Genomic DNA, 24,928 nt, shown 5'->3' with positions numbered 1-24,928 from the left:
CAACTCCTGGCAGAGATCATTTAAGTCAATTGATTGTATAAAAAGCACACTTTGTGCTCCCGGGCAAGTATTGAACAGCTCGGCCATTGATCAATGGCTTAAACACCCCAACCCCGTTTTCGATAATTTATGATTATTTCCACGTGGGAGAGCCTAAAATGTGATTGGACAGAAAAAAAAAATCTCAGGTAGATATACTGTCAAATTAAAAAAAATTGTTGTTGTTGACTATAACTAGAAAAATACAAATGATTCTGATGGAAAAGAATATATCAAACTTTTCTGAGTTGTATTTTTTCCTGTATTGTGTGACCTCACCAGGCCCCTCACCTAACATGATTTCTCCTATGGGATTTAAAAGTGATGTCATTCCTCATGTAAAATATAATCATGTAAGGCGTATCAATAACATGATTATCGTGGGCTGCTTTTCTTTTCATGTTAACGGACAGTCAACAGACAGACAGAGAAAAGCACCTGAAGGGTTAAAAAAAAAGATTAAATCAAATGATATGTCAAGATGCACTGACCAGGGTGATAAAAAAATGAAAATATCATTTAACAAAGCCTCAATAGGCACTGAAATTGGGGATGGATGGTGCATAAATCTTATTTATTCAATCAAGTAAGAGCAATAAAAGACTGCCATTTGAGGATACTCACACAAAGGCTGTAGTAGAACCAGCTTGACAGTTGGTGGCGCTAAGCCAAGATTTGATCACCCCAAATAGCAAAGAATCAGAGGTGCTTCTCTGTGGGAATAAAATAGGTACACAACATTATTTAATACAGTTCTAAACTTGCTGACACTCATGTTTTTCTAGGCAAAATCTTATGTTTATTCCAACTGGGAGGGCTGAAAGTGGATAGGTCATTTCCTGTCAATATTTCATTTTAATATCAATCAAAGCTACTGTGAATAAAAAAAAGGAAAAAAACATTTATGAAATCCCATATGTGAAATAGCATCGTATTAGAGGAAGGAGTGAAAGCATGCCAAAAGAATTGATTCCAAATGCAAGTTCTTCCTCACACTCATCGCATTCTGTTTGCTCGTGGCGCCTACACAATGGCATGCAACTAAATTCCCATAAGCATCCCAGAATACTGACTAAGCTTCTCACAGCGCTATTTAAACAAGCCATGTCGTGAGAATCAGAACATACCAATGCTTCCGTTTATTGTGTCTCACATGGATTTTTAGCCTAATAACCCAAGTGGCTCAACAGTGAGTCACGGCCAATTTAGAGGCCCAGTAAACACATGATACATTTTCATTCAACATTCTTCATCCTGTGCTACAGACTGATAAAGAAACCTGGGGGGATTTTCTGTTTTCTTTTTCGTAATATGCTGTCTCATGCCTTGAAACATCTGAATCACCAGCAGCTCAGATTTCCAGTTAAGCTTTACCAATCAAATAAGAGATGATGAATCAGAGCAGTAATGCATGTCCAAGAAATCAAAGTTAAAAATTGGTAATACATTTTAAAAAGTGACATTAACTTAAGCATTTAGTGCAACTGCCTCACAATGCATGTGTCTATTTTCAGTAATTTTGTGTGTGTATGAGTAAGTTCATTATTTAATTGTCTTACCAATTAGGAGAAAAGTCTGACTTGAAATACCCAAATGCATCCATAATGAAGTATCTGCTGGTTGACTGATGATGAGGGCAAGACGGATGAGTTTGCGAAAACACTATGTTGGTATTTCTTGTCTTGCCTAAATTTGCAAGATTGAAAAATAAAAATATGACACCTGAAGAACATGTAGTCTGTAAAAATTAGGATATTTTATTAGTACATTTTTCAACTCATCAATGTAATCTTTAATTTGTGACCAGTATACAAGTGTAATATATTACCTTTGGAATCATTTGACAGTTCACTGATGTGTTAATAATGTGGTTAAATAACATTTGGACTCTATTTACATTGTCAATTATGGGATACCTTTTACAGGCAGCCGAGACATCTGCAAGTGGTGCAGTGCCCTGATGGTGCTTCCATGTCATTTCATGATCTTCACTGAGCTTAACTGCCCAATCACTGGTGGAGAAATTTGGATTACACAAATTAAACTTGGTGGCATGGCATACATAAAAAATCGGAAGTCCCCTTTATTAATGAAATCAAAGGTAAAATCCAAAACATACTCAAAAATGTCTTATCCTCACAGATAGTAATAAATTAAAGCTCTTATGATGAACTCATTGCCTACTGTAAACAGCCATAAAACATCAAATCCATTTGGAGAGATCATGTTACAGTCCCACTGACAGAGCTAGACACCCACTCCTTTTTGAAAGGGGAGGGCTGACAGCGATCCGTTGCGGATTGTTCACCTAGCGCCGGAGGGGGGGCCTTTCCCGCTCGGATATAACCTGTCCAAGCGGCTGTCGGCCGTCAGGTGGCGTCCGCCATGGCGTCGCTGATCTGCCGGTTGAGCTCGGCGATGATGCGGTCGTCGTGTCCGTAGACTCCGGTCCGCAGGAGCGTGTCACGCTCCTCCAAAAGGCGGCTCAGGTGCTCGTCGGCATCACGTGTCAAACTGGGGACCGGCGCCGAGGGAGGTGGGGCCAGGTCTTCCTGCTGCTTCAGCCTGGCGGGGGAGATAGCACAAAAATGGGAGAAATTGTTAAATGACTGAAGAAAGGACGTTGGAATCTCGAGGCTAATTCTGTTGCATTCATACATGTTTAGTTGATTTCTGATGTCTCCAAGTTCCTGTCTCTCTTGTCGGACTGCCTCCTTCTCCTCGCTGGCCATGTAGCGTGACCGCATAGCGTCCAACTCAGCTTGCTGCTTCTTCAAACGTATCATGGCGTTTTCCTGCTCGAGCTATACACACACAAAATATTTGGAGTATAAGTTGCATATTTACATTTAAGATTCATTTTTAATTTAGAGAAGTAGTGTAAGTTTTGAGCTGTTTAGTTTGTACCTGTTTGAAGGAAGCCAGTTCTTTAAGTGCGCGTCCCCATTGCTGCTTGTAGTAAAGTTTAGACTTAGTAGTGGCATCAAGCTTCCGCTCCAGTTCCACCTGAAGCGCAAGAGCAAGACAACATGGTGAATTTGCACTTTTCGTCTTCTCCTATGGCATGTTACCTTCTCCAGAGTCATGATGTTGACCTCGGACTGCAAGCGGACTTCGGGTCTGACGTTCTGTTGTTCCCTGAAGTGATGGAAGTCTTTCTCTAGTTGCTTGTAGCGGTTGTCCCAATCAGTGATCTGAAAAACCCAAAACGTTTTCTTCCACAACTAGATTTTAGTAAAGTGCCACAGCCTTCTTTTCACTTATTTTGGCTAACCACAATCAAAGCTACTTGCCATTGTTTTCTGCAGTTTGAGTTGGATGTACCTGTTTGAGCAGCCGCGTTCTCTCCTCCTCCATCAGGCGCACTTTGTCCCGTTCCAACGCCGTGCGATGGTCACATTCTAGTTGCAGCCTCCTGCTCGTTTCTTCCGCTTCCTTTTGGGTCAGCTTGTGCTCAGAACGGAGGTCTCGCTGCAGCCTTTGGGTCTGAAAAAGGACAACAATGGAATAGACAACATGTGAAAGAGTTCAAGTCATCCCAGGGAAACATAATCAAAGGACAGAGAAGAACCTTTAGCTCAGCTTCCATCAAATTTTTCTCTTTCTTTTCCAGATCAGCAAGAGTCTTCTGAAGTTGTTCCTCTAAACGACTGCACTCCATCTCCTACAGAAGAGAAATTCCATGAAATAATTTCTAACATGTTATCCATAAATTTTGACCAGCGTGTTTATGTCAACTGCAATATGACGTCCTTACCTTCTTTTTCACCCAGGCTTCCCTGTCATGGTCCCGTCGCATCCATTCCTCCGCCAGAGCCTGCATGTGACTAAGCTCTTTCTTCCGCAGCTACACACACACACGAGGAGAAGATGCATTTCAGTGCTCAGAACAATTCGTGACGCCGTCAAAGCGTGGAGAAATGGAAATCCACCTGATCAGTGAATAGATCCTCCTGAGTCTCCTTCCACAACTCTAGCTCCAAAGCAGTTCGGTACTCCAGGGTTTCCCGTGGAGGTGCAGGTGGAGCCACGTCGAGGGCGGGAGATTCCGCTCGAGGAGCCGGGGGTTCATTTGGAGCTGAGTCGGAGACGGGGATATCCTTCAGGTTAGCGAGTCCAAAGTCGTCTAACGTGACCACGTAGGTCAACTCTGCCACTTTCTCATTAGAACTAACCAGCAAGAAGAAGAGAACATATTTTAGAGTCCACTGAGGATGCATGAAATTTCAAGCAAGGAGAGAGGCAAAACAACCTGAGAGTGGAGAAAAAGGGAACTCGGTCTTGGTGCGTTTGGCGCCAGGCAGCTTCCCTGACACTGACCGGGTGTCGGCTCCTCTCGCCGGCGAGGAGTTGGGCCAGCTGCAGTGAAGCTCGACCAATCAGGAGACTGCTAGCGTCTTGGTGCCACAGCTCCAACACCAGAGGAACTCTGTTTCCACAAGTCATATTTCCTTGTTGTTACTATTTTTCTTCAAAAAAGAACCAGACCATGTAGGTACCTAAGGAAAGTGTCTTGCAGTTGCTGGGGCACAGTGGCAAAATCGAATGCACAGTACGAGTGCGGTAAAGACACATCCATGTGCCTGTTCAGCTCTACAGGTCGACTGGTCATCACTGGGGCTGTACTACCGAAAAACTGGTACGAGTACCTGAACGAATAAGGAAAATGTAGTTAGCCTGAAATATGTAGCGTCCATTCTAAGTGTGTGTTTTGCTCACCTGAGTGTGGCTGCAATGGTGTAAGTGAGTCCAGTCTGCCTGAGACTGCAGAGGTCTAAAGAGAAACAGTAGTGGTGCGCAGACGGCGGAATGGACGCTTTGGGAGCGCAGACGGGGAAGGTGGACGGGCCGGCGTCTCCGTGGGCCTTACTGTGGGCCAGCGTTTCTTGGTCTACAGGAGAAAAAAAAAATGGTCAGTAAGAATGACAAATCCTCTCCAGACCCAATACTGAAACAATAGTTTGGATGTACCGCGGGATAGCGCCTCCTGTTGGTTATCTGCCTGCTGGTGGACACGCGAGGGAGGAAAAGCAGCCCGAGGAGGCAACAGGGAAATTTCAGGAGGGTTTCGGATCGGAGTTGAACTGGCAATTTGATCCTCGGTGGCAGGAACGTTGTCAGCCCAGGACTTAGGCTTACTTCCTTCTTTGATGGACAGAGTCTGTGTAAAGACAAGAAGTGTGTTCATACAAGTTCAGATCAAAAACACAGTAATGCCTTGAGATATCCTTTTTTTTTGCAACATGATCGCAATGCCTGCCTTCTCTATTTAAATGAATAGAATGTCTAGCGTTGTCAATGGCAACACTGAGTAAACAGCAGGCGCTATGATGTTGATAAAATAGCTTTAGAAATAAGCTAGTTAGGACTCCATTTTAATATGAATGTATTGATTTTGATGGAAACATTGCCTCTACCATTATGGCTGCCCTAGACACTAAAGCAATGACAAAAAATAGAGAGAGTCATGTCAACCTGTAGCTGCGCCGGAGCATCTTCACGACGTAGCGTGACAGCCACGCTGACATTCGGCTGCAGGTCGGCGGGCGTCGCCAGTAGCGTGCGCTCCGAGCGGGCGGGCGGCCCCAACACGAAGACGCCTTCGACCGTGGATGCCTCCTCGAGGTTCCCGGCGAGCCCGGCCAGCCTGGCGAGGGGCACGTCGGCACTGCCGAGCGAGTGGGTGCCGTAGCAAAGGTGGATCTGCAGAGGTGGCTGCCTCGACAAGAAGGTGCGCAAGATGCTTTCGCTGCTACGGACACGCACAGAGGCGCGCTCGGGTTGGAAGTCCGGCTTCAGGAGGTTTTGGAAGGGCTTGCTGGTAATGTCGTTGCCCAGCAGGATGTAGAAGAAGAAGAATCCTGGCTCTTCTGATGACAGCTTTAGTGTGCTGGGTATCAACTGTGAACCAAAAAAATCACCAATGTCAGTCACTACTCACAAAACTCAAGTCTGGTGTTATTCTCACCTGTTCCAGTTTGGTGGCAAACGCCACCGTGACGGATAGCACGAACATGTCGGTGGCTTGGTGTTCAGGTCCCACCTGATGGTAAGCTTGGTCAGGCACCAGAACTGCCACCAGCTTTTCCGATTGGGTCTGTTGGAGTGGGGTGGGGCTTGGGGGGGTTTCTGCCCGATCCGCTGGAAGTGTGACAGATTAATATTGAAGGACAAAATAAGATCAGAATATTTAGTAGTACTGTGTCAATCAGAAGTACATTGAAGTACTTTTTTGGGTGGTATTGGCCAAGAAGTACACAAACACTAAACACAATATAGGCATCTTTTGTGGCCTTCTTGTCTCAGATTTCATCGGAATAGGTCAGTTGCTTTGACTTACGGACATTCTCCAGCAACATGCTGAGGAGCAACGACGGCTTCTTCTTGGTATACTTGCTGCTCAGCAGCGTGTACCAGCGAGGATCCTGCCCACATGCATAAGGGAATTCAAGTTAAAGATGTTGCGCGATGACTCATCTATGTTCCGGCTATCGGACCTGTGGGATATCCTGCACGGATCTGAGGTCCAGCACGATGTAGCCCACGTTTTTCCTACCGCTGGCGTCAACGGCAAAGCAATGGAGCTTTATGGGGGTCCTTTGCAGTCTGTAAACACACATGACATTAGATGGAACATTCTTATATTGAACTGTGATCCAGATGGTGATGCTTTGGCATTTCCAAAGTGGTTAAGAAAATGAATCTATGTGATGAGAATGATATAATTTGGTGGCAACTAGTACATGATAGCAAATTGTCACACACACACACACACACACATACCTGTGCTGCTGCAACATTTGGCGGTCCATCTCCCAGGCCATATCGGTGCTGAATTGGGGTTGGTCCAGATGTTCCACAGGGGCGGTGGTCAGCTGCTCACCGTCAAAGCTCGCCTGGACCTCCAGACGGAGCCGAGGGCACTTAGGAAAGTCACGACCTGAACACAATGGCAAAAAAATCATCATCAACAACTTTGTAAGACAATATGCTTGAGTTTCTTAAAATGATTCAAATCAACTTTAAGTAACCCCACTGGACAAGTGACTATGTTTGGTATTAAAAGGCATTAAGCCCATAAGCACCTTGCGTCCACATACTTGGACATCACATATTGGGGCATAAAAGTAGGTCAAAGATTGAAATTTGCTTATATGCATGGATGTCGGGTCTCCAGTGAAATTGTAAGTGGCTACTGGTTATTTACGCAACAACATCGATATAACATTATCGATCAAACTGTTTATAAATATGATTTCGAGTTACTATTGGGAGTGAGACAGAATTTTGAAACTCACCTTCCAGGATGGACAACACAAGAAAAAGTTGCTTGCTCTTCGGAGCCATGTTGACATCTGGACGATCAAAAAGATAGCACAGATCGTCAAGACTTTGGCTTTTAAAGCTTGGATTTTGTTCAATTGATTAAAAAAAATGTCGCCGAAACGTATGTTTGAGGAAAAATAGCGTCTTTCCGTTGGCTGTTGCAGCAGGCAACCGCTTTGTTGTCAAGCTTTGGCGCCACCCATTTTGGTCCATTGGACGGAAGTTAAACATGCTTACACTTCTGTGTAGAGTGCTTTCTACTGAGTGAAGTTGGAACTGCAGGTAAGAATGAAGCGTCCAGTTTTATATATATATATGAAAAAAAGGGAGATCGAGTGGAAATATTAGCCAAATTAAATGTTTATTTTTCTCCTTTGACAAAACAGGACCACTTCATTGCAGAGACACATGGGCAAAAATAGGTTGGTCAAAAGACATTGCATTATTGTTATGAGGGCTTTTATCATTTGCAGAAATAAACATTTTGCATTCAAGTATTACAGGTTTAAAGCTACGACCTGTACAAAGCGCAGAAGTAAACAGATATACTGGCAATAAGAGAGGTATGCAGACATAAAGGGAACTATAACTAGTCTGTTAACTAGTATTGTCGGATATGATGGGGAAAAAAATATTTTGCTTAGAATTCTTGTATAGAAACTGATTTTTGGGGGGAAGACCCTGAGCTACATTGCTAGTTTTCCATGATTTGGCTTTGAAAGTTAACTAGGCAAATATTAACATTTGGTCAGCATGTCAACATCAGCGTGAGTCGCGGAAACAAATTGAAGAAATGAATTAGCAAAAAATAAATGCTTATGTATGCGCGACCACATAAGGCACATATTTAAATGAACCATGATGCCGAGCTGAAATGTCAAGCGCCGCATTAGGCACTTTTAAGACTTGTTTGGTGGACTTGTTTTAAAAAAACAGCAGTGTTTTCCAGAGTTGCTGAAGACGCCGCTTGCATTGCAAACGAAAAGAATTGATGACGAAAAAGAAGGTTATAGAAGTGAAGTGACGCGACGGCTCAGTCACTTTCGCTGCCTGATTCGCTTAACTGGAGGTCGTTTTCTGCAAGACAAAAACACAAAGGGATTTTACACCATGAGGGAGTTTCTGGCTGGACAATAAACAATAAAAAAATTGAGCTCCAAGTGACTCAATGTGACCAAAACGACAGTAAAAAGTTGTTAACTCACTGAGCGTGTTCATGAGCCCTCCTCCTCCTCCTCCTCCTCCTCCCCCTCCACCTCCACCTCCGCCACTTCCCGCTTGCTGGGAGCCAGTGGTGAGGACAGGCATGCTGTGATTGTTCTGAGCCAAAGGCGCTGCAGGGGGAGCGGCGGGGCCAGAGCCACCGCCGCGTTCATCCTCGGAGTCGCTGCTGCTCGAGCTGTCATCGCTGCTGGAGGACGAAGAGCTATTGGAAGAACTGGCGCTACTCATCTGGTCCATCACTCGTGCCTCCGCCATGAGCTCTGTCGGTGACATTGTAAAAAAAAAAAAACAGAAAATTAGCTATTACATCCACCCCAGTTGAAGTCAATCAAGGCTACCTTTCTCAATATCATCCATCGGCGATGCGGGCGCCGCCTTCTCTTTGGGTGGAGAACTTTTAGATCCCGCTGAACTCTTGCTTCCACTCACGCTACCGCCACTGCTGACGTTCTTCATCTGCTGGCTGAGACGACCCGTCTGCTGCTCCATGCGGGAATGAATCTTACTGCTGCCCTCAGCTCTGGAAGGCATTATAAAAAAGACAAAGTTGAATATTTATGGCATTAACCGGCTAAAAATAGGTTGGGCACCTGGTTTTCTTGACCGCAATGTTGCTACTGAGCTTCTCCAATCGATACTCGCCGGTATCATGGTTGACGATGAGGATGCACTCCTTCATGTACGAGCGCTTGGAACCCTTGAAAACGGTTACAGGGGCACTGGAACCCTAAAACAGAGTTTTAAGAGGGTTTTTTTCTTCCAAATATTGGCCTGTAAGGAAAAAGAAAATCACTCACCTCTAAATTGGGTAAAGTAATAGTGACTTGCTCTCCTTTACCCACTTCCAGATCTCCTTCACATGCTGTGTCAATTGAAGCTGGCTTGAAATCATCTAGCAAAGAAAGTCAGGCATATTCAGGTGAAATTAATAAATTAGAAAAAGTACAATTTTAACTTCAAGCTATTTTTGATTTGTTTGTCCAATAGAAATGTGTACCAGCATAGTAATGTCACTATGCTACCACAGGAGGGCGACAAAACTTTATTCACGGAAGAATAACACACGAGCTAGTCTTTGACAGCTGCTACTACAAAATTTCCAAGATGAATAAATGTATTAAAAACAAACTAACACACAAAACACCAACGTCGTCACCAAACAAGAGGCTGGCACACCTCCACTTAATGAAAGGTTAGCTTTATCGGACCATCAGCCATCGAAAGAAAAAGAAATAATCATCCAGCTAGTATGCTAGTGTTAGCCCGTGTGGGGAAACAAAAAAAACACACTCAGCGTTCACTTACATCTCACGGTGTGATAGGCACTTTTGGGGTGCTTCTCGAATGTCTCCCCTAATTTTAAAACGTGTTCTTGGTTGTCAAAGTTGGCATAACTTGCTCCATTCATTTTAAATTTAACCGGATAAAAACTTTAGGCTGCTTTTCCCTTTTTTTACGGCCATGTAATGTAAGGTGTCGTCAAGCTCCGCCTTCTCTTCTTTCTGATTGGACAGCGCTGTGTAAAAACGGACGTCCAATGGCTACATGTCTGGCCATCAAAATGACGCAAGGCAAAATATATTAATTATGCCGGTGTTTTGGTATTTTTAATGCTTGTTGAAGAAGCCAAGGGAAGTTGGATATTAATATTATTTGTAGATATTTGATGTTTGTGCATCCCTCTAGCATAGTGTAACACTACATTGAGGAGAATTGTGGTTTTAAATGGGGGTTGTCCAAACTTTTTGTTTCACCCTTCCAAAAATATTAAAGGGTGCAAGGGCTCATTTGAAAATCTTCCACTTATTTGTTAAACACGTGATCAAGGAGAGGACAACAGATTTTATAAATATGGTAATTTGTCTGCCATTGACGGCGATGGACGTTAATTTCAGTTTTACTAGGTGGGCTGGCATCACTTGCTCGATTGCAACTTCCAAAACAAGGATAAATAAGAACCCAGTTTAAGTCTGTGAAAGGATGCAGGATTTATGAATTTAAATGAAGCACTGTCCTGCATAATGGAGAAGAAATTGCAAGGTGTTGAAAAGTAAATCCCAATCCCCGCAGATTAATTCCTAGTGGAGATGAGCAGCATGACTGCGATGTAAAGGGCCAGAGAGAGAGAGAGAAAAAAATCAACTAATCAGGAAATAATCTCTTTTCCCGACTTTAAACGCTTAATGAATCCTAAACTGTGACGATGCTCCATCTGCTGCCTTCCTGTTGATGGATCAACTTTGTGACACAAGGATCAACTCTCAGCCCCTTTTAGTTTGGAATTACCTTCAGGCCGCCTGGCTTCATGTGGACAAAGCGGCTGTATGGTTTATCATCTGTCTGTCAATCAATGACTGCCAGGTCTACTTTCATTGAAGCGTGAAGGGAACACCAGCAGGGTTTATGTTTCCATGGTGGTCATAGTGCTTTGGTGGGACATCCCTTGGTGTAAAGTAAACACCTGCTTGGGGCCTCCTAAAAGAAATCAACAGTCAGAGTCGATTGGTCAATAATATTGACTAAAACCTATTTTTTTTTCAATTGAATACCATTAACAATAGCAACATTTTTAAAAACTTCAAGGTAGCTGATTAATGCATTTTATACAGAACATAATTTGAGGGAAAAACAGTAACAACATATACATGGTTATGGTTGGATCTATAAATCAATGTATTTTCTTTAATAAGGCAGTATCATCATCAGTCGATGTTTAAAAGCAACGAAAAGATGGCGTTTTAAAATTATGAATTGAAATCTATGCGCGGGTTTCATGTTTACGAGGCGTACTCGAACGCAGCACAGTTCCCAAGGAGAAAGCCGCAAAGAAAGAGGTCGCCGGTAAGGGATCCTGCACTTAAAAATCGGGGCGCATTTGGATATTTTTTGGGTTATATTTGCCATCAAATGTATAATGCAATCTCGTTGGAAGCAGCGGATGCCTTGCTTCACACGCCAGACGCAAAGGAAAGGCAACCGAGAGGGGGGACCTGCCATCCGCCTCCCACGATGGAAGTGACGGAGCCCGACTAATCCACAGCAAGTACATGTTCATTTGACATTTTCATCTTTATCATGCAAAAATACAACTATGTAGAGCACAATATCACCACTGGTGGGCCATTGTGGCATTTGTGTGCATAAATCATGCATTAAGTATTATTTTTTACTCAGCAAATGTATTGTTTTTCGCAAAATATTAAATATCTGTCAGATCATGGCAAATTTCCATGACAGTTGTTCATATTTATGTATATGTGGACAAATATTGCCTTTGCAACATGTTGCTGTGCTGTGAATGTTGATGTTTCGGGGTCATTGACGTCTATAGACGTCCAATCCATATCAACTGGCCAATGCGTGCACAAGGAGCAGTACAATGTGCATTGAATTGAAGGGAGAAAAATCTCAACTGAATTAAATCAGCATTTTAACATATGTAAAAATTGTAGTCAGTAATAATTTATTTGTAATGGCAGATTAGACAGCTGATGGTGTCGTGGTTATTTCCCCTGAGCAGAGATAGGCTCTAGCACCCCGCAAACTTGAAATGTGTGATGAGAAGTGTTGAAATTGAATGAATGAAAAACGGCTGGATGGCGGCTTCCCCATCGGGGTCAATAAAACGCCACCTAATGAGGCAAGGTGGCATGTTGTTGTCACACACATGCTAATGTGAGCCCCCCCGCGCCCTCCTCTCCCCGGATACTGACTCCCCGCCAATGCTGTTTATTCCACACTTGCTGTAATTAGCATGCATTAGTTCAGTGGCTGACATCAGCTGTTTACACATTACATGCATCAATGCTCAATACTTAGATCAATGGAGTGAGAATTATACTTCAGCTCTGAAATATTCATGAATGAGGTACTACCACTTTCAAATCATTTATCATGCATTAACTAAGCAATGATCAAGGAAAATTGTATACCTAGAGATGGCAAATGTGTCATATATAAGACAAGCTGACCTCCACGCGTTCTTTTCAGTGTTTTTTGTCAACTAGATTTCACACCGAGGTCGCCGTCGGGGGCGGAAAAATCCGGAGGTAGCGGAATGACCTCGTCGCTTTTCAGTGCCAACATTAAAAGCATGTCTCGGTGAGCAGAAATATTTGGATGAGCTTGTTATTAAACGCAGCGTAGCCTTGATGTTAGACATTTTTGTAGCTCAAGGAGCTTTTATCTCAAAGTATCCACCAGGGAAACGTGTCAGTATGGAGATTTGTAAGGGTAAGCTGTTCCTATGGAGTTCCCTATCTGCTACAGACGGAAAATTAAATAATGGATGAGGGAAATGGGCATGCTTACTTGAATACGTGCATGTGACCCATTTACACGCACATGTACACACATGCCAAATATCTGTTGGCCAGTCAGCTGGTCCGCTTTGCCACCTGGTCAGGGTGAGACCCCTTTCATGCTCCACCCCACCACCTGATCTCGTCACTAAAATCATGGACTCGCTAAAAAGTGGACAATTGGGATACTTTTGGGATCGGTCAGGCCGGACAAAGGATTTCCCACTATTTATTCAGAAACACTTATCCATACACGGGTCGCGGGGGGTGCTGGAGCCTTAAAAAATCAAACAATCAAAGAACTACGCCAAAAAGATATGATTAGTTACAAATATTTCTAAAAACAGTGTACCTAAAAAGTGCAGTACTTTTACATAATGAAAAGCGAGACTTTACATCACATGTTTGACGGGCAGCCAATAGGAACAGAGCACTGTTGCATATGCGTGCTCCTCCTTCGAGATCCGATTCACTCGACACCACCTGGGTCAACATGAGACAATACTTTCGATTCGATTATTCATGGGGAGCTCAATTATTCATCGTTAAATTTGAGATATGACACGCTATGGTTTGATGTCGTCCATAAACTACAATAATCAAGTTTCTCATCAGAAACAAAAGTCCAATTCATCAGGCACCAACATTTAAAAATTTCACTCAATTCCAATCCTCAATCCAAGATGCAAATGGACCTGATTTCCAATAAATTCCTATCCAATTTCAGATCGAGGACATCCCTAGATGTCATGTATCAAATATAAAACATTATACAAAATATTTGGCCTCAATTGGCCCCCAGGCTTTAAGTTTGAGACCCCCACCCCAAAAGATGAAACCACTTTTAGAACAAATGTCAATTCATCTGATCGTCGATGAGATGTAGAAGCCCGAGTCGGCCCGAAATCAAAATGATAACCCCTCCGAAGGAAACCATAACTACAATGTGGCCCGAGACAAAGTCGCGCTTGCCGGTTTCTGTAGCAACCGGCGAGGTCGTTCACACTGGAGCATGCTCAGTCGGGGCGCTGTAACAAAAGGTGACGAGGGATCCTTCTCTCTCACATACATAGCGCACACATTGATCCATTCACACATTGGAGGAGGCGAGCTGGGAACACACAACGTGAGTACAAACAAAAAAAACCCAAAGCAAAATGTCTTTTGTTGTGACGGTAGAAAGGAAAACCCTTTGAAGGTGCTTAAAAAGAAGAAAAGATGAAACGCGTGTGTGTATGAAAGGTATTCCACGTGTGGCTGACAAAAGCCGATTGAATAATTAACGTCGCCGTGCATGCTGGGAAGTATAGAGAGCGTTATGAACGGGGGACTTTGCCATTGATGACAGCGGACTGATTCATTTGGATTGGGAGGGGATTGTTTGTCACTAAAAACGGCCTCTGCAGTGATGACAAGGTATCATAAAAATATTGAGAATTTAGTCAGACGCTTTTCAGGAAATCACAATGAATGAAAATGTTTCTCAATGACACACTGATGTAGTCATCAGGCTCATTTCTGGCTCATATTAAGAGGTAAAATGGATTGGAAATTACTTTCAGTGTAAAGTAGTGGCTTTGTCATACCTCAAGAAAGTATATTGTGTATAAATGTATGAATGATTAGCCGTTAATCCGATTTTAGAGCAAGAAAGGAAATGGTGGACCCTTTTATTTGAGATATGACTTGATATAGTTCATAAGAATCCATAGATGAATCACTTAGATTGATGTGTAGGGGGATATTGGCACATTCTGTAGTGTTTGCAGTTCTAGTTGGTCAACAATGTCAATCATTTAGGACCGCGGGGACAAGGCAACAGCTGCATTGGACTTGCAACTAAAAGTGACTGTCACTTGACAGACAAGCTGTTCTACATCTCAGCATCCCATGGAGGGGAGAGGAGGGGAGGGGAGGAGGGAGTTAAGGAGGGGCTGCTCTACTTTATATTCATGTGTGTACTGCAGGGTTATGCCAGGAATTTTTATTGTTTTTTTTATGCTTTCATTGTTTGCCTTTCACGTGCCTGAAAATTCAAATAAGCTTCATTAGAGGACATTAGTTTGTTAATCCCACTGAAAGATGACCATTCACAAACACGCCTCCCAGTTGAAATGAATTGGACTTCTCTGAGCGCCAATAGAATGCAATGAGTTAAATACTAGGGACCATCTATTTCTATTGATTTTAATGTCATGAATACAATTTTTATTAAGATCTTATTCGTGTATCAATGTATTTATTTATGTTCTAAAAGATGATATGTGATAGCAACACAATAATGATTTGAAAATTATTCATATAATAGTAATCACTAAGGTTCAAGTATTTTTTAAATATTCACTTGTCCTATAAAGGGTTAAATGTGTACTTTCTAAACTGTACTTTGCCAAATGTCAAAGGAAAAGGCACAGGTGGCGTTTTTGTATTGTCGGTATGGAGATACCAATGTAGCTTTACTAAGTCATTTGCCTTCTCTCTTAGGCTTCCTGAGGTAGTGCATTGTGGGATGCGAGCCACAAAGCCACAGAAGGAGGGACGGCACCCGATGCCTGCTGGCCACGGGGAAAAAAAAAATCCAAAATGGGGTAGGTTAACACCAGCCAAAGAAGAAACATGACGCTGGGTGTCATTTTAACAGTCATTTTACACCTGATGCAATTGGCTACTTAAACTGAAAAGGCGGGGTTCATTTTTCTAACTTTTCAAGGGGACGCTCTTGTTCCCTTTGCAGGCTTGACGGCTCTATGCAATGCCCGACGTGAGGCCTCCGTTGCCATGTGACCGCCGGCCCTCCGTCCACGCACCTGGTCACCGGCCCTCGGAGATGGAACCCTGTGTATCCCACATGCCCCCATACCTGGCCCCCCTTTCTGCTTTCCCCAGGCACCGAGCCCCGGGCCTCTACCCCGGGGCGCAGTGGTACCCGCTTGCATCCCGGTGCAACAGCAGCACCTTGCTGTCTACCGTAAGACCCTCTCCTGGTCAAACGTGCCCCCCAGAGACCGGGCCGATGGCGGAGGTCGTGGCGGGAGGCCGGCTTTACCGGAGTATGGAGAGCTTGAACTGGAACCCGGTACTAGAATCCAGCTTGTGCTCGTCTAGCGAGTTTCTGGTGCGCTACACGGCAACGAGTCACTGGTACGATGGGCCTCCGGATTCTGGCTCCAACTCTGAGAGCTCGGCCTATCACCCCCGTCACAGTCCTCGCAGGAAGGACGTCCCCGTTTTTCCACAGTTGCTGTTCCCTAGTGGAGCAGACGAATGGGATGGCAGAAAAGGTCTCCGGGAAAAGCTCCGCCTCCAGAGCGCAAGGTCGGCAGCGGAGCCCGTCAAGACCATACCCCTGAGGACCACGGAATCCGCCCCAGCGGATCCCAACTCGGGGTGCCGACCGGCTGGGGCGCGCCTGACTTGCCCCGAGGAGATTAAACAAGAAGTTTTGAGGAGACTTCAGTTGCGGCGGCAAAACAGCAGCCCCGACTTGGCCGTGCGTGTGGCGCCACGCAGCCCAAAATTGCTGGCGACGTCCCACACCGCCATTTTGGGCGGCGGCAACGGACACCAAATTCTTCCCCTCGCACGTCTGTACATCCCCACGTTTGAGGAGTTCAAGAAAATGAGGATGAAAGAGCAGAACCTAGAGTCCACGGTAGGGGTCTCGGGTCCCCAACGGGAAGCCAGTCCCATCCGCACGGGACCCACTCCGCGGACCCCGCCGCAATCTTCGACCCAGGGCGGAACTGGCGAGATTGAGCGGCGTAGGAGGTTCAGCTTGGAACCGGTGGGATCGGTTCCGTGCCTGCCCCGCAGGCCCTCTAGTTGCTGCCCGGCATTGCTATTGGAGGGAACTGACTTGTCCAGCTATGGTGCAAAATTCTCCCAAATGAAGGAGGGACTTATTGGATCAGCTTTGGACCTCATTAAAAAGAGGTAAGAGCTGGTAGTCATGATCAAGTTGGGGTGCAAGGGACGTCAAAAGCTAGTCAATGGATGCTTGTGTAGCAATACTGTTCAAACAAAAAAGTATACAGCCCGAGTATATCATATTTGCCGATATGACATTTACGTATGACTATGTAAAGGATATTATAGTTGCCCAAAGCAATGAATAATTCAATTCATAGAAAATTATTCATATTCTTTTCTTGCTTATTGCAAAAATACTGGCAGGCAAGAATAATGATTGTAAATATAGTCCGGTGGGTGAAATTGGAGGAAAAAAAAAAACAATGCGTAAAAGGATTAAATGGCTGCTCTATGAAGGGTTAAAAGTGGACCAATTGAAGAAAGTGGAGGCTGGAAGGAAAGAAAAAAACGGTGGTCATCTCAACATCAATATTTGATCATTATGTACGTATTGACAAATCCCACAATCAATAATTCCATCCCTCACCCCCCCTCCACACCAGCTGCAGTGCAGACATCTCCTCCGAGACCCCCGTCCGGCTGTCAGCTGAGCGAGAGGGAGACGCCGCCCCCCGTCGAGCCTCTGCCGGCGTCTCCATGGCAACCGCGGCAGGAGCCGAGGCTGGCCACCAGACGCCCGCGGCGGCGGCAGAAGAAGACGACGACGGCGGCGGCGAAGACGAGGAAGCGGGAGAATGCGTAAGGAACATTATTTCTCCACTTGTCTTTTTTGGAGGGGGTTCGATCATGAATTTATGCCACACGGCGGGGAATCGGGGGCACCTCGGCTGGCAATTTGTCTGCGTTCAAGGATGGCGAGGACACTGCGACAGACGCGGGCGCAAAGATATGCGTGTGTGCGTGGAGGCGCGAAGGAAATGTCTGAGGATGCATAGAAAGAGGGGACGAGAAGAGGGATTATCCTCACCCTGGATGGCCGGCCAAATGGCCCTTTTATGCGTCCGTGGCATTCCAGAGGTCAAGCGGGCAAATGTTTTGCTTTCCAAAGACGCGAGAAAAGGAAAAGAAGATGAAAGGGGATGGGATATTTAAGCGCCATTATGTAATAGAGTGGTTCAAAATAAGAGGGCCGTCGAAATGTTGCTTCGGGGGACGCAATAAAAGTTAGCGAGCACTAAAGGATAATTATATTTGTTCATCTTTTGGGTTGCTTATTTTGGTTGTGGAATTGATTGGTGCTAGTTGTTAGCTGCTGTTTTTTTAAGTCTTTGGGTGATATGGACAGGGATAGACGTCCAATTTGTTTTGGATAGCCTTAATGGAAGTGACGTTTTTGTGGGTCAGTCAACCAACGATGGATTACAATCTCTTAGCCATCGCTGACCTTTTTATTGAACTACAAAGTAAATCCATACATGTCAAAATTCAAAAACAGTATTTATGTCATGTTTTTTTCCAGATCAATGGATTTCATTCAATTCCTTTTTTCAAAAAATACATATTCCACTCATTTAACAAATGTTATGTAAATGAATGTATTTTAATATATTTCCTAACATCGAAAATATTCAATTGAACAATCTCTAGCATAACATAGACTTACTACCCAATTGAAATATGCAACAATCCATTTTTCCACGTCAAATTTGTCTAGTAGTCAACGTAGTGGCTGGCTTTTTCTGTCTGTCCCTTTAAGCGGCCCCTCACCCTGCCTGTCGGACGCCCTTCTCCAAGACGAGCATAAAAAGTGATTTGTTACCCCTGCCCATGCCCGAAGAGCCCTGAGAGCTCATGTAAAAAAAATAAAATAAAATAAACCTTGCAGCAAGTTTAGGAATTCTCTGCCTGAGATTGTGCTATCTAATCATGGGAAAGATATTTAAAGCTTTTTGCTGATACTATAAACTATGATGCCTAATCGCTTCATTATCTATTTTGATACTGTAACGTGAAATAACATTTTCCGAACTGTGGGGGATATAACAGGATGATTGACAGGTTTCATTTCTCTTTTCTAAGCTGCCAGGCGTCTGCCGGCGTTCCAGCTCAGACGCCACGTACGAGCGATCTCGGGCGGCCGGCGATTGTCCACTGCAAGCGCGCTGCGGCGACTTCATGCCGGCTAACGAGGAGATGAAGGCAAAGATGGACGCTGTGCCACATGGACGACATCATCGCAGAGAGAGGGACAGTGGTGAGGGTTAACAAAACCTCATTTCTTCTGTAAACCATCGTGTTTTGGTAGCATTGACACCAATAGATGTCCAATGTCCAACAACGAAAATATTGCCTAGCACTAGTTGCTTACAATCTGGTCTAATTTTAAATCCAAAATACTGCATACTCTGGACAACAACAAAAAACGTAAATGCAATCAGCAATTTATGTCTTGGTCTTGAGCGACACTATCATTGGTGTTTGTCCAGCTCCGGCAGCGCTTCGCGGCCACTCGGAACCGCCACATGACCAGCGTCCAGATGAGCTCTCGAGTTCGGGACCCCGGCCGGGCCGCGGCCGGCGTCACCGCTGGAGCACCATCAGCAGCCTGAGCGCCGACAGCGGCGTGGTGGGCCTGAGCGAGGAGGACGATAACGGCGGGGAGCCACGACGCCGGCGACGCGGCGCCGAGGTGGAGCGGGCCGACAGCGGCATCGGACCGGGCCTTTCTCGAGCCTGGAAACAAGTCCCTTTGTGCGCCGACTGCGGCGGGCGGGACAAGGCGTCCAGGGACGGGCGCAGCGCCTGTGAACGTTGCGCCAAGTCGAGGGCGGAGCGCAAAGAGGCCGTGCTGGAATTCCTCAACACGGAATGCAGTTACGGCGAGGACCTGAGGATCATCAAGGAGGAGTTCTACGAGCCCATGCGAGGTGCTGGCCTGCTGAGCGCCGAGCAGCTGGCCGTGGTGTTCGCCAACGTCCAGGAGCTGGGCGACGTCAACGAGAGGTTCACGGAACACCTACAGGACGCCATCGAACACGCTTTGGACCAGGTGAGAAGACCTGGCCTTGGGCATGAGTCAAAGGGAGTTTTTTTTAGCAGAATTTGGGTTCACCGACCAACTTTGCTTGGGATACAGGGCGACGAGGACCTGCTGACTGTGTCGGTGGGCCAGATCTTTCTGGAGTTCGCCGGCATGCTGCCGGCCTTCCAGACGTATTGCCTGCAGCAGTCGGCCTCGGTCAACATGCTCAACATGTTAGAGAAGGAGAAAGAACTGCTCAGGTAACTATTTAGCTCCAAACATAACGTAACAAGCCGAAGTTGACTTGTTATGCCCTCCGTTCCAGGATCTTCCTGGACGTGTCCCAGAACGACAACACGGCATTACGACGCATGAACCTGCGCTCCTTCCTGATGGCGCCCCTGCAGCGCGTCACCAAGTACCCATTACTCCTCAGCCGCCTCCTCAAAGTCACCCCTGAGAAACACCCAGAATTTGGGCGCCTGCGCGAAGCCAAGAGCCGAGTGGAAGCCCACCTGGAGCACATCAACACCAAGACTAAGCAGCAGGACGGCAATGGCGTGGCCTCCTGGTCCCTGCGCTCCTTCCGCCGCGATAGCCGCAAGAGCCGTGAGCCGGCGGACGGCGAAATGCGCGAGGCCTCCATCAAGACGCTGGGCTGGACCCGGGAGGACGCCCGTTTCGTGATGGAGGGACCCCTACAGCTCTCGCAGCCGGCCGACGGCCAGTGGGTCAAGAAGGGCAGCAAGGCTCTCAAGTTCCAAAACATCCAGAGCCTCCTGGTGGTCCGGACACAGCCGTGCCAAGCGGGAGAAAGCGTCCGGGACGGCGTCCTGGTTCTCATCAAGGACAAGAGCGGCGGAAAGTTTGCCGTCATGCGGGAGCCCATCCGCCTGGCCAACTGTGTGGTTTCCATGGACCCCGAGTGCCAGGACACATTCGAGGTCTTGGACATCCGGCGCGAGGCATTCGTCTTCCGGGCGGCCGACAAATCCCGGACGCACAACTGGTTCAACCAGATGAAGAGGTACGCCCGCGACTTGGGCGCCTGGCGTAAGAGACGCAATGCTTTGCCCAATATCATGATCAACACAGCTCAGAGTCGCTCCTGAGAGACGCCATCCCGAGGCCTTTCCCGTCCAAACCAGAGTCGAAAACTGAGAAGTGACTCCCCCTCTCGGAAAAAAAGAAGACAAATAAAAAGCCTCGCCATGAATACTTGGACTAAATTCAAAGGGAAGAGCAAATGTTGTTGTTTTGTTGACAAGGCTACGGGTGTACTGCGTTTTGCGGCCACAATGAAAAGACTAAAATACTATCGGGTATGGGAAGAGAAAATAGGCTGAATTTGGGGGACAAAGGAACAAAGAATCAGACTTTTCCCCTTTCTGTGACAGTGGCAACTACCCCCATTTTAATAATACTAATTTAAAATGTTTAATACGAACCATTTCATTACCTATTCAAAAGTTGACACGTAAACTGACTATTATTAGAAAACTTGTTCTTTTTTAACTATTATATTGGAATAATTGTTCTATTGCCAGAAATGCAATTATAAACTAATACAATGTGAATGAATAACATAAAAATTTATAAAATTAGCAATGCACACTGGTATTTTTATAGTATTTAAATTCATTTGTTTGCATTGTAGGCCTAATATAGTATATCAAAAATATACTGTATATAAATACATACTAGCTTTATATTAATGACTTCAATATGGTATTGCAATTTTGTTCTTTTCAGTGTGGCTGCAAAACTAAAGAGTCACAAAATCAAAACGTGCGGCTCTTAAAAATAATCAAAAAACCTGGGACGACCAAAAAAATAAAATCGTGTGTCAGCCACGATTTTGAAGACTGTTGATTTAATTTTCTATCTGCCGAAGAAAAAAATGTGACAAAGGTTTTGTGCTTGATGGGTATTTTTGTGTCGCCCTAGTCCTCTTTTGCGTGTGTATGGCGCCACCTAAAGCATTGCGGCGAAAACATTCCCTGCCAGACACGAACTCTGCCCCTTTCCAGCAATAATCGATCAAACGAGCCAACGCTTTTGGTCCCCACATTGTTCACAATTGCATTTTTCCATCCCCGCCTTAAACGGAAAAGACCCTTTCCTCATCTGTGTTTCAGAAGCGTAACGGTAGCACTGCACTGCTCATTCCTTGACAATCGCAACACTAGTTTTTCATTTGTCGGATCCAAGCCGTCGTCTGCGATAGTCTATGTGCGAAATGGCGAGGTTTTACTGTACTTTTCACTCTGGAGAGAAAAAAAAGGATACAATGTGATTACCCATCTTTTTCTTGCTTTCTCCTATTGTTCCTAAAGTCAGAAAATTGCCATTTGAAATGACTTTTAGCTCAGGTCCATGATCTGCTTATTTTCTCCCCGACTTAATTGAGTAAACCATCTCCAAGACTGACAGTTTGATCTTTTTTTTGGGCAGATTGCAAAAAAAAAAAGCCAGGATAAGTGTGAAAGTGGATATGGAACCTGTTATGGTCCGAGCCCGCCCGCGTGCCTTGGCTCTCGTTTCAGACTTTAAAGTGTCTTCCCATCAGCCCCCTTTCTCCTACCCTTTCCTTCACGTCGTCAACGGCGAGAGCTTTATTTCGTTGAAAGCACTTTATCCAGCGACTTAAAACTGACATCAAAGCGGAATATTTCCATTCTGTTTGTGTAGCGGATCACTGTACACCAACATGACTGTGCTTTGTTTTTTTTTGGGCTGTATTATTTTTATCTACGTAAAATATTGTCGAGCATATTAAAATATTTCAAAACGCTTGTGCACATCTTTTTTTAAAATCAAGACTGCTGGGTCATCATGGGTTGTGTATACAAATATATTTACATGTTGCACACTGTATGATACAAAAAGTCAACAAATAAAGTCAAACAAAAAATACAGTGCAAAAACATCAAGTCAACCATAGCGTATTAAAGCCACACTCATAAGGGGAAAAAAGGAGGCACAATATTATGCCATCAATTTCCCATCCATTTCAAGTGTGTCCCAAATAGTGCTTGGTAGTATCTTACTAAAAACTTGCTCAACAAGCCAAAAAAAAAACTTTCAGAGGTTGCCAAACCACCCGCAGCTAAACCGTTTCCAGCTTGAAAGGGACTACATTTCCCATGTCTACTGGTCGCTCTTGGCCTCTTTGGCCAGTCCACGAATGGAGAGGTCGTAGACCACCTCCTCGATCTTCTTGACGTCGTACTTGAGGCCGTCGTAACGTTTGCGCAGGGGATCGTTTTTGAGGTTGAGCAGACGGAAGCCCGAATCTAATTCGTTGATGAAGTTGGAGATGCGAAGTGGGCGCTTGTAGTCGCCCGCTGTCACGCTGTTGACTGCCAGGCGTGACTGAGGGGTGGGCAGCGGAAAAAAAGGAGTTTACGTTGTTGTTTATCTTTGGGTTTAGGTTTTTTATTTCAATTTTTAGTAAACTTTGGAGGGTTTTATGTACCCAGCACTCACTTTAATGAGATAATTTTGTGTTCCTTTCTCATATTTAGATTTTTTAGTACTTGGAAAAATCTTTTTGCCCCTCTATTTTTTTTTTATAAAACATTTCATACACAGTGGACACCTCTTAAGTTGACACATAATAACCCTTTATAGAGCTAGTGAACAATTTAGGTAATAAAAAAATGACACTGAAGAACTTTACCCTTTGCAGGGGTTGTGAGGGTCATTAAAAACTTAAATCCTAGCAATTATTGACAATGATAATAAAAAAATATTCTTTAAATGCTATTTAACTACTAAATTTTAATGTCTGTTATGATTGATTGCACTATTTAGACTGCCATGTACTTTAGGAAAAATAGGAAATATGCAACTATATTTTATAAATGTCTAATTGGGTTTTTTACAACCAAATAAATATTCAGTATTCAAACCGAGATTTCCGTCAACTCACCAGTTCACTGGCCATGATCAGCAAACCTGCAAGGTAGTCTTCCACATCCAGATGGAAGCCTTGGTCACGCACCACTTCAACTGAAACGCACACACATATACGCAATGAGGGTTTGTGTCATGACACCAAAACAGTCACATATGTGCCCAGGCGGGTGTACCTACTGTCCAGAATGCGGGCCACCTCCTCCCGGGTCACAAGGGCCTCGGTCTCCAGGTAGACCACAAATGCCGCCAAGAAGACCAAACGCTGCAGGACGAAGCGCCAGTGCTCGTGAAACCTGACACAAACATGCAGAAAATGAGCCTGTTTGCATTGATTGATAACTGATTTGTTATTTACATTGGATGTCCAATACTACTTTTAAAAAGGGAATACAGACATTCAAATTCAAAGAAAGTGATCTTTTAGGCAGAAATAGATCTCTACCTGTAATATTGGTCCACTGGAAACTTGGTCTTCAGATCAGCAATGTGCGTCCGGACAGTACCAAACAATTCTCTGGCCTTAGCACACTTCTCAGGGACTGTGAAAGAAAAGCCCAAATGAAAAAAAGATACATGAATAATTCTGGATCTGCGTGTTAATAATAAGAGACACTCACTGTCTTTGAATCCAGAGGGTTGGTGTACACTTTGGACAATGGTGAGGATTTCCCTGGCGGTCTGTTCAAGTGACTGGACCACTTTGCGGATTTCCTACCAGAGTCCAACGCAGTTAAAAATCAAAACACCATACCTTTTATACGTTGACTTATTCTTATCAACCAGATCTTTCATTGAGATGCATGCTAGTAGCACTAGCCCCGATGTGCTATGATTTCTTACCTCTCGGATGTCCTGATCGGCGCTTAAGAAGCCTTGAATGTAGGAAAACATCGCGCTGACCAACATGACAGAAATGTGTTTTTAACTGCAGAAAAAAACGGCAGATTTGTTGCTAAATTGCTTTAAATTGCGCTGTTTACAACACAAGAGAGTGCATGCGATACGTCAGACTTGCGCATGCGTTAAGAGAGGTGCGTTTTGAGGGATCGACACATTTCGCGGAATGAAATACGTCACGTTCACTCTACATATTCTGAAATATTTCGCAGTAAATACCATGTTTGAGGCTTGAACATGCAAAGTGAAATATCAATTTTAACCCTTTTCCAGATAAATATTTTTTTAATGAACCATTTTTGTATTTTTAAAACTTTTTATATGTATTATTGAATGGAATGTTAATAAAATCAGAATTTATGCAATTAAAATGAACAAAAACATGGGA

At 44.5% G+C, this 24,928-nt stretch overlaps 4 protein-coding genes across 10 annotated transcripts; 1 reads left to right on the top strand and 3 right to left on the bottom strand.

Annotated features, from left to right (window-relative positions):
• Positions 1 to 1,773: 1,773 nt before the first annotated feature.
• Positions 1,774 to 7,570, bottom strand: cep120 (centrosomal protein 120). The gene is made up of 18 exons (XM_077727383.1): positions 7,338 to 7,570; positions 6,823 to 6,979; positions 6,537 to 6,645; positions 6,380 to 6,464; positions 6,008 to 6,180; positions 5,515 to 5,940; positions 5,011 to 5,200; positions 4,759 to 4,930; positions 4,539 to 4,688; positions 4,292 to 4,468; positions 3,972 to 4,209; positions 3,797 to 3,886; positions 3,611 to 3,703; positions 3,364 to 3,525; positions 3,111 to 3,233; positions 2,947 to 3,045; positions 2,698 to 2,843; positions 1,774 to 2,604 (listed from the first exon to the last, which is right to left on the bottom strand). Exons 1-18 carry the CDS (start codon positions 7,384 to 7,386, stop codon positions 2,409 to 2,411), a joined length of 2,835 nt encoding a protein of 944 aa, XP_077583509.1. The 5' UTR covers positions 7,387 to 7,570; the 3' UTR covers positions 1,774 to 2,408.
• Positions 7,571 to 7,707: 137 nt separating this feature from the next.
• On the bottom strand, positions 7,708 to 10,098 carry eaf2 (ELL associated factor 2). The gene is made up of 6 exons (XM_077727382.1): positions 9,895 to 10,098; positions 9,387 to 9,481; positions 9,180 to 9,316; positions 8,928 to 9,109; positions 8,571 to 8,849; positions 7,708 to 8,442 (listed from the first exon to the last, which is right to left on the bottom strand). Exons 1-6 carry the CDS (start codon positions 9,995 to 9,997, stop codon positions 8,399 to 8,401), a joined length of 840 nt encoding a protein of 279 aa, XP_077583508.1. The 5' UTR covers positions 9,998 to 10,098; the 3' UTR covers positions 7,708 to 8,398.
• A 1,296-nt stretch (positions 10,099 to 11,394) lies between these two features.
• On the top strand, positions 11,395 to 22,517 carry arhgef49 (Rho guanine nucleotide exchange factor 49). 7 transcript variants are annotated; one of them, XM_077728687.1, is made up of 9 exons: positions 11,396 to 11,430; positions 11,525 to 11,628; positions 15,375 to 15,478; positions 15,625 to 16,823; positions 17,303 to 17,498; positions 18,780 to 18,954; positions 19,187 to 19,749; positions 19,837 to 19,982; positions 20,048 to 22,517. In XM_077728687.1, the coding sequence occupies exons 4-9, from the start codon at positions 15,643 to 15,645 to the stop codon at positions 20,832 to 20,834; spliced, it is 3,048 nt and encodes a 1,015-aa protein (XP_077584813.1). In that variant the 5' UTR covers positions 11,396 to 11,430; positions 11,525 to 11,628; positions 15,375 to 15,478; positions 15,625 to 15,642; the 3' UTR covers positions 20,835 to 22,517. The 7 variants fall into 7 exon arrangements, with proteins under 7 accessions (XP_077584809.1, XP_077584807.1, XP_077584813.1 ...); XM_077728685.1 differs by having other exon boundaries at positions 11,525 to 11,632; XM_077728684.1 differs by having other exon boundaries at positions 11,399 to 11,430; positions 11,522 to 11,632.
• Positions 22,518 to 22,558: 41 nt separating this feature from the next.
• Positions 22,559 to 24,708, bottom strand: tsn (translin). The gene is made up of 6 exons (XM_077728689.1): positions 24,484 to 24,708; positions 24,261 to 24,354; positions 24,086 to 24,182; positions 23,821 to 23,936; positions 23,657 to 23,736; positions 22,559 to 23,097 (listed from the first exon to the last, which is right to left on the bottom strand). The coding sequence occupies exons 1-6, from the start codon at positions 24,547 to 24,549 to the stop codon at positions 22,873 to 22,875; spliced, it is 678 nt and encodes a 225-aa protein (XP_077584815.1). The 5' UTR covers positions 24,550 to 24,708; the 3' UTR covers positions 22,559 to 22,872.
• Positions 24,709 to 24,928: the final 220 nt, after the last annotated feature.

This window comes from Stigmatopora nigra, chromosome 11 (genome assembly GCF_051989575.1).
Source record: "Stigmatopora nigra isolate UIUO_SnigA chromosome 11, RoL_Snig_1.1, whole genome shotgun sequence".
In the NCBI taxonomy this organism is placed as follows: domain Eukaryota; kingdom Metazoa; phylum Chordata; class Actinopteri; order Syngnathiformes; family Syngnathidae; genus Stigmatopora; species Stigmatopora nigra.
Note: the sequence above shows the minus strand (reverse complement) of the source record. Positions and strands in the feature narration are given on the sequence as shown.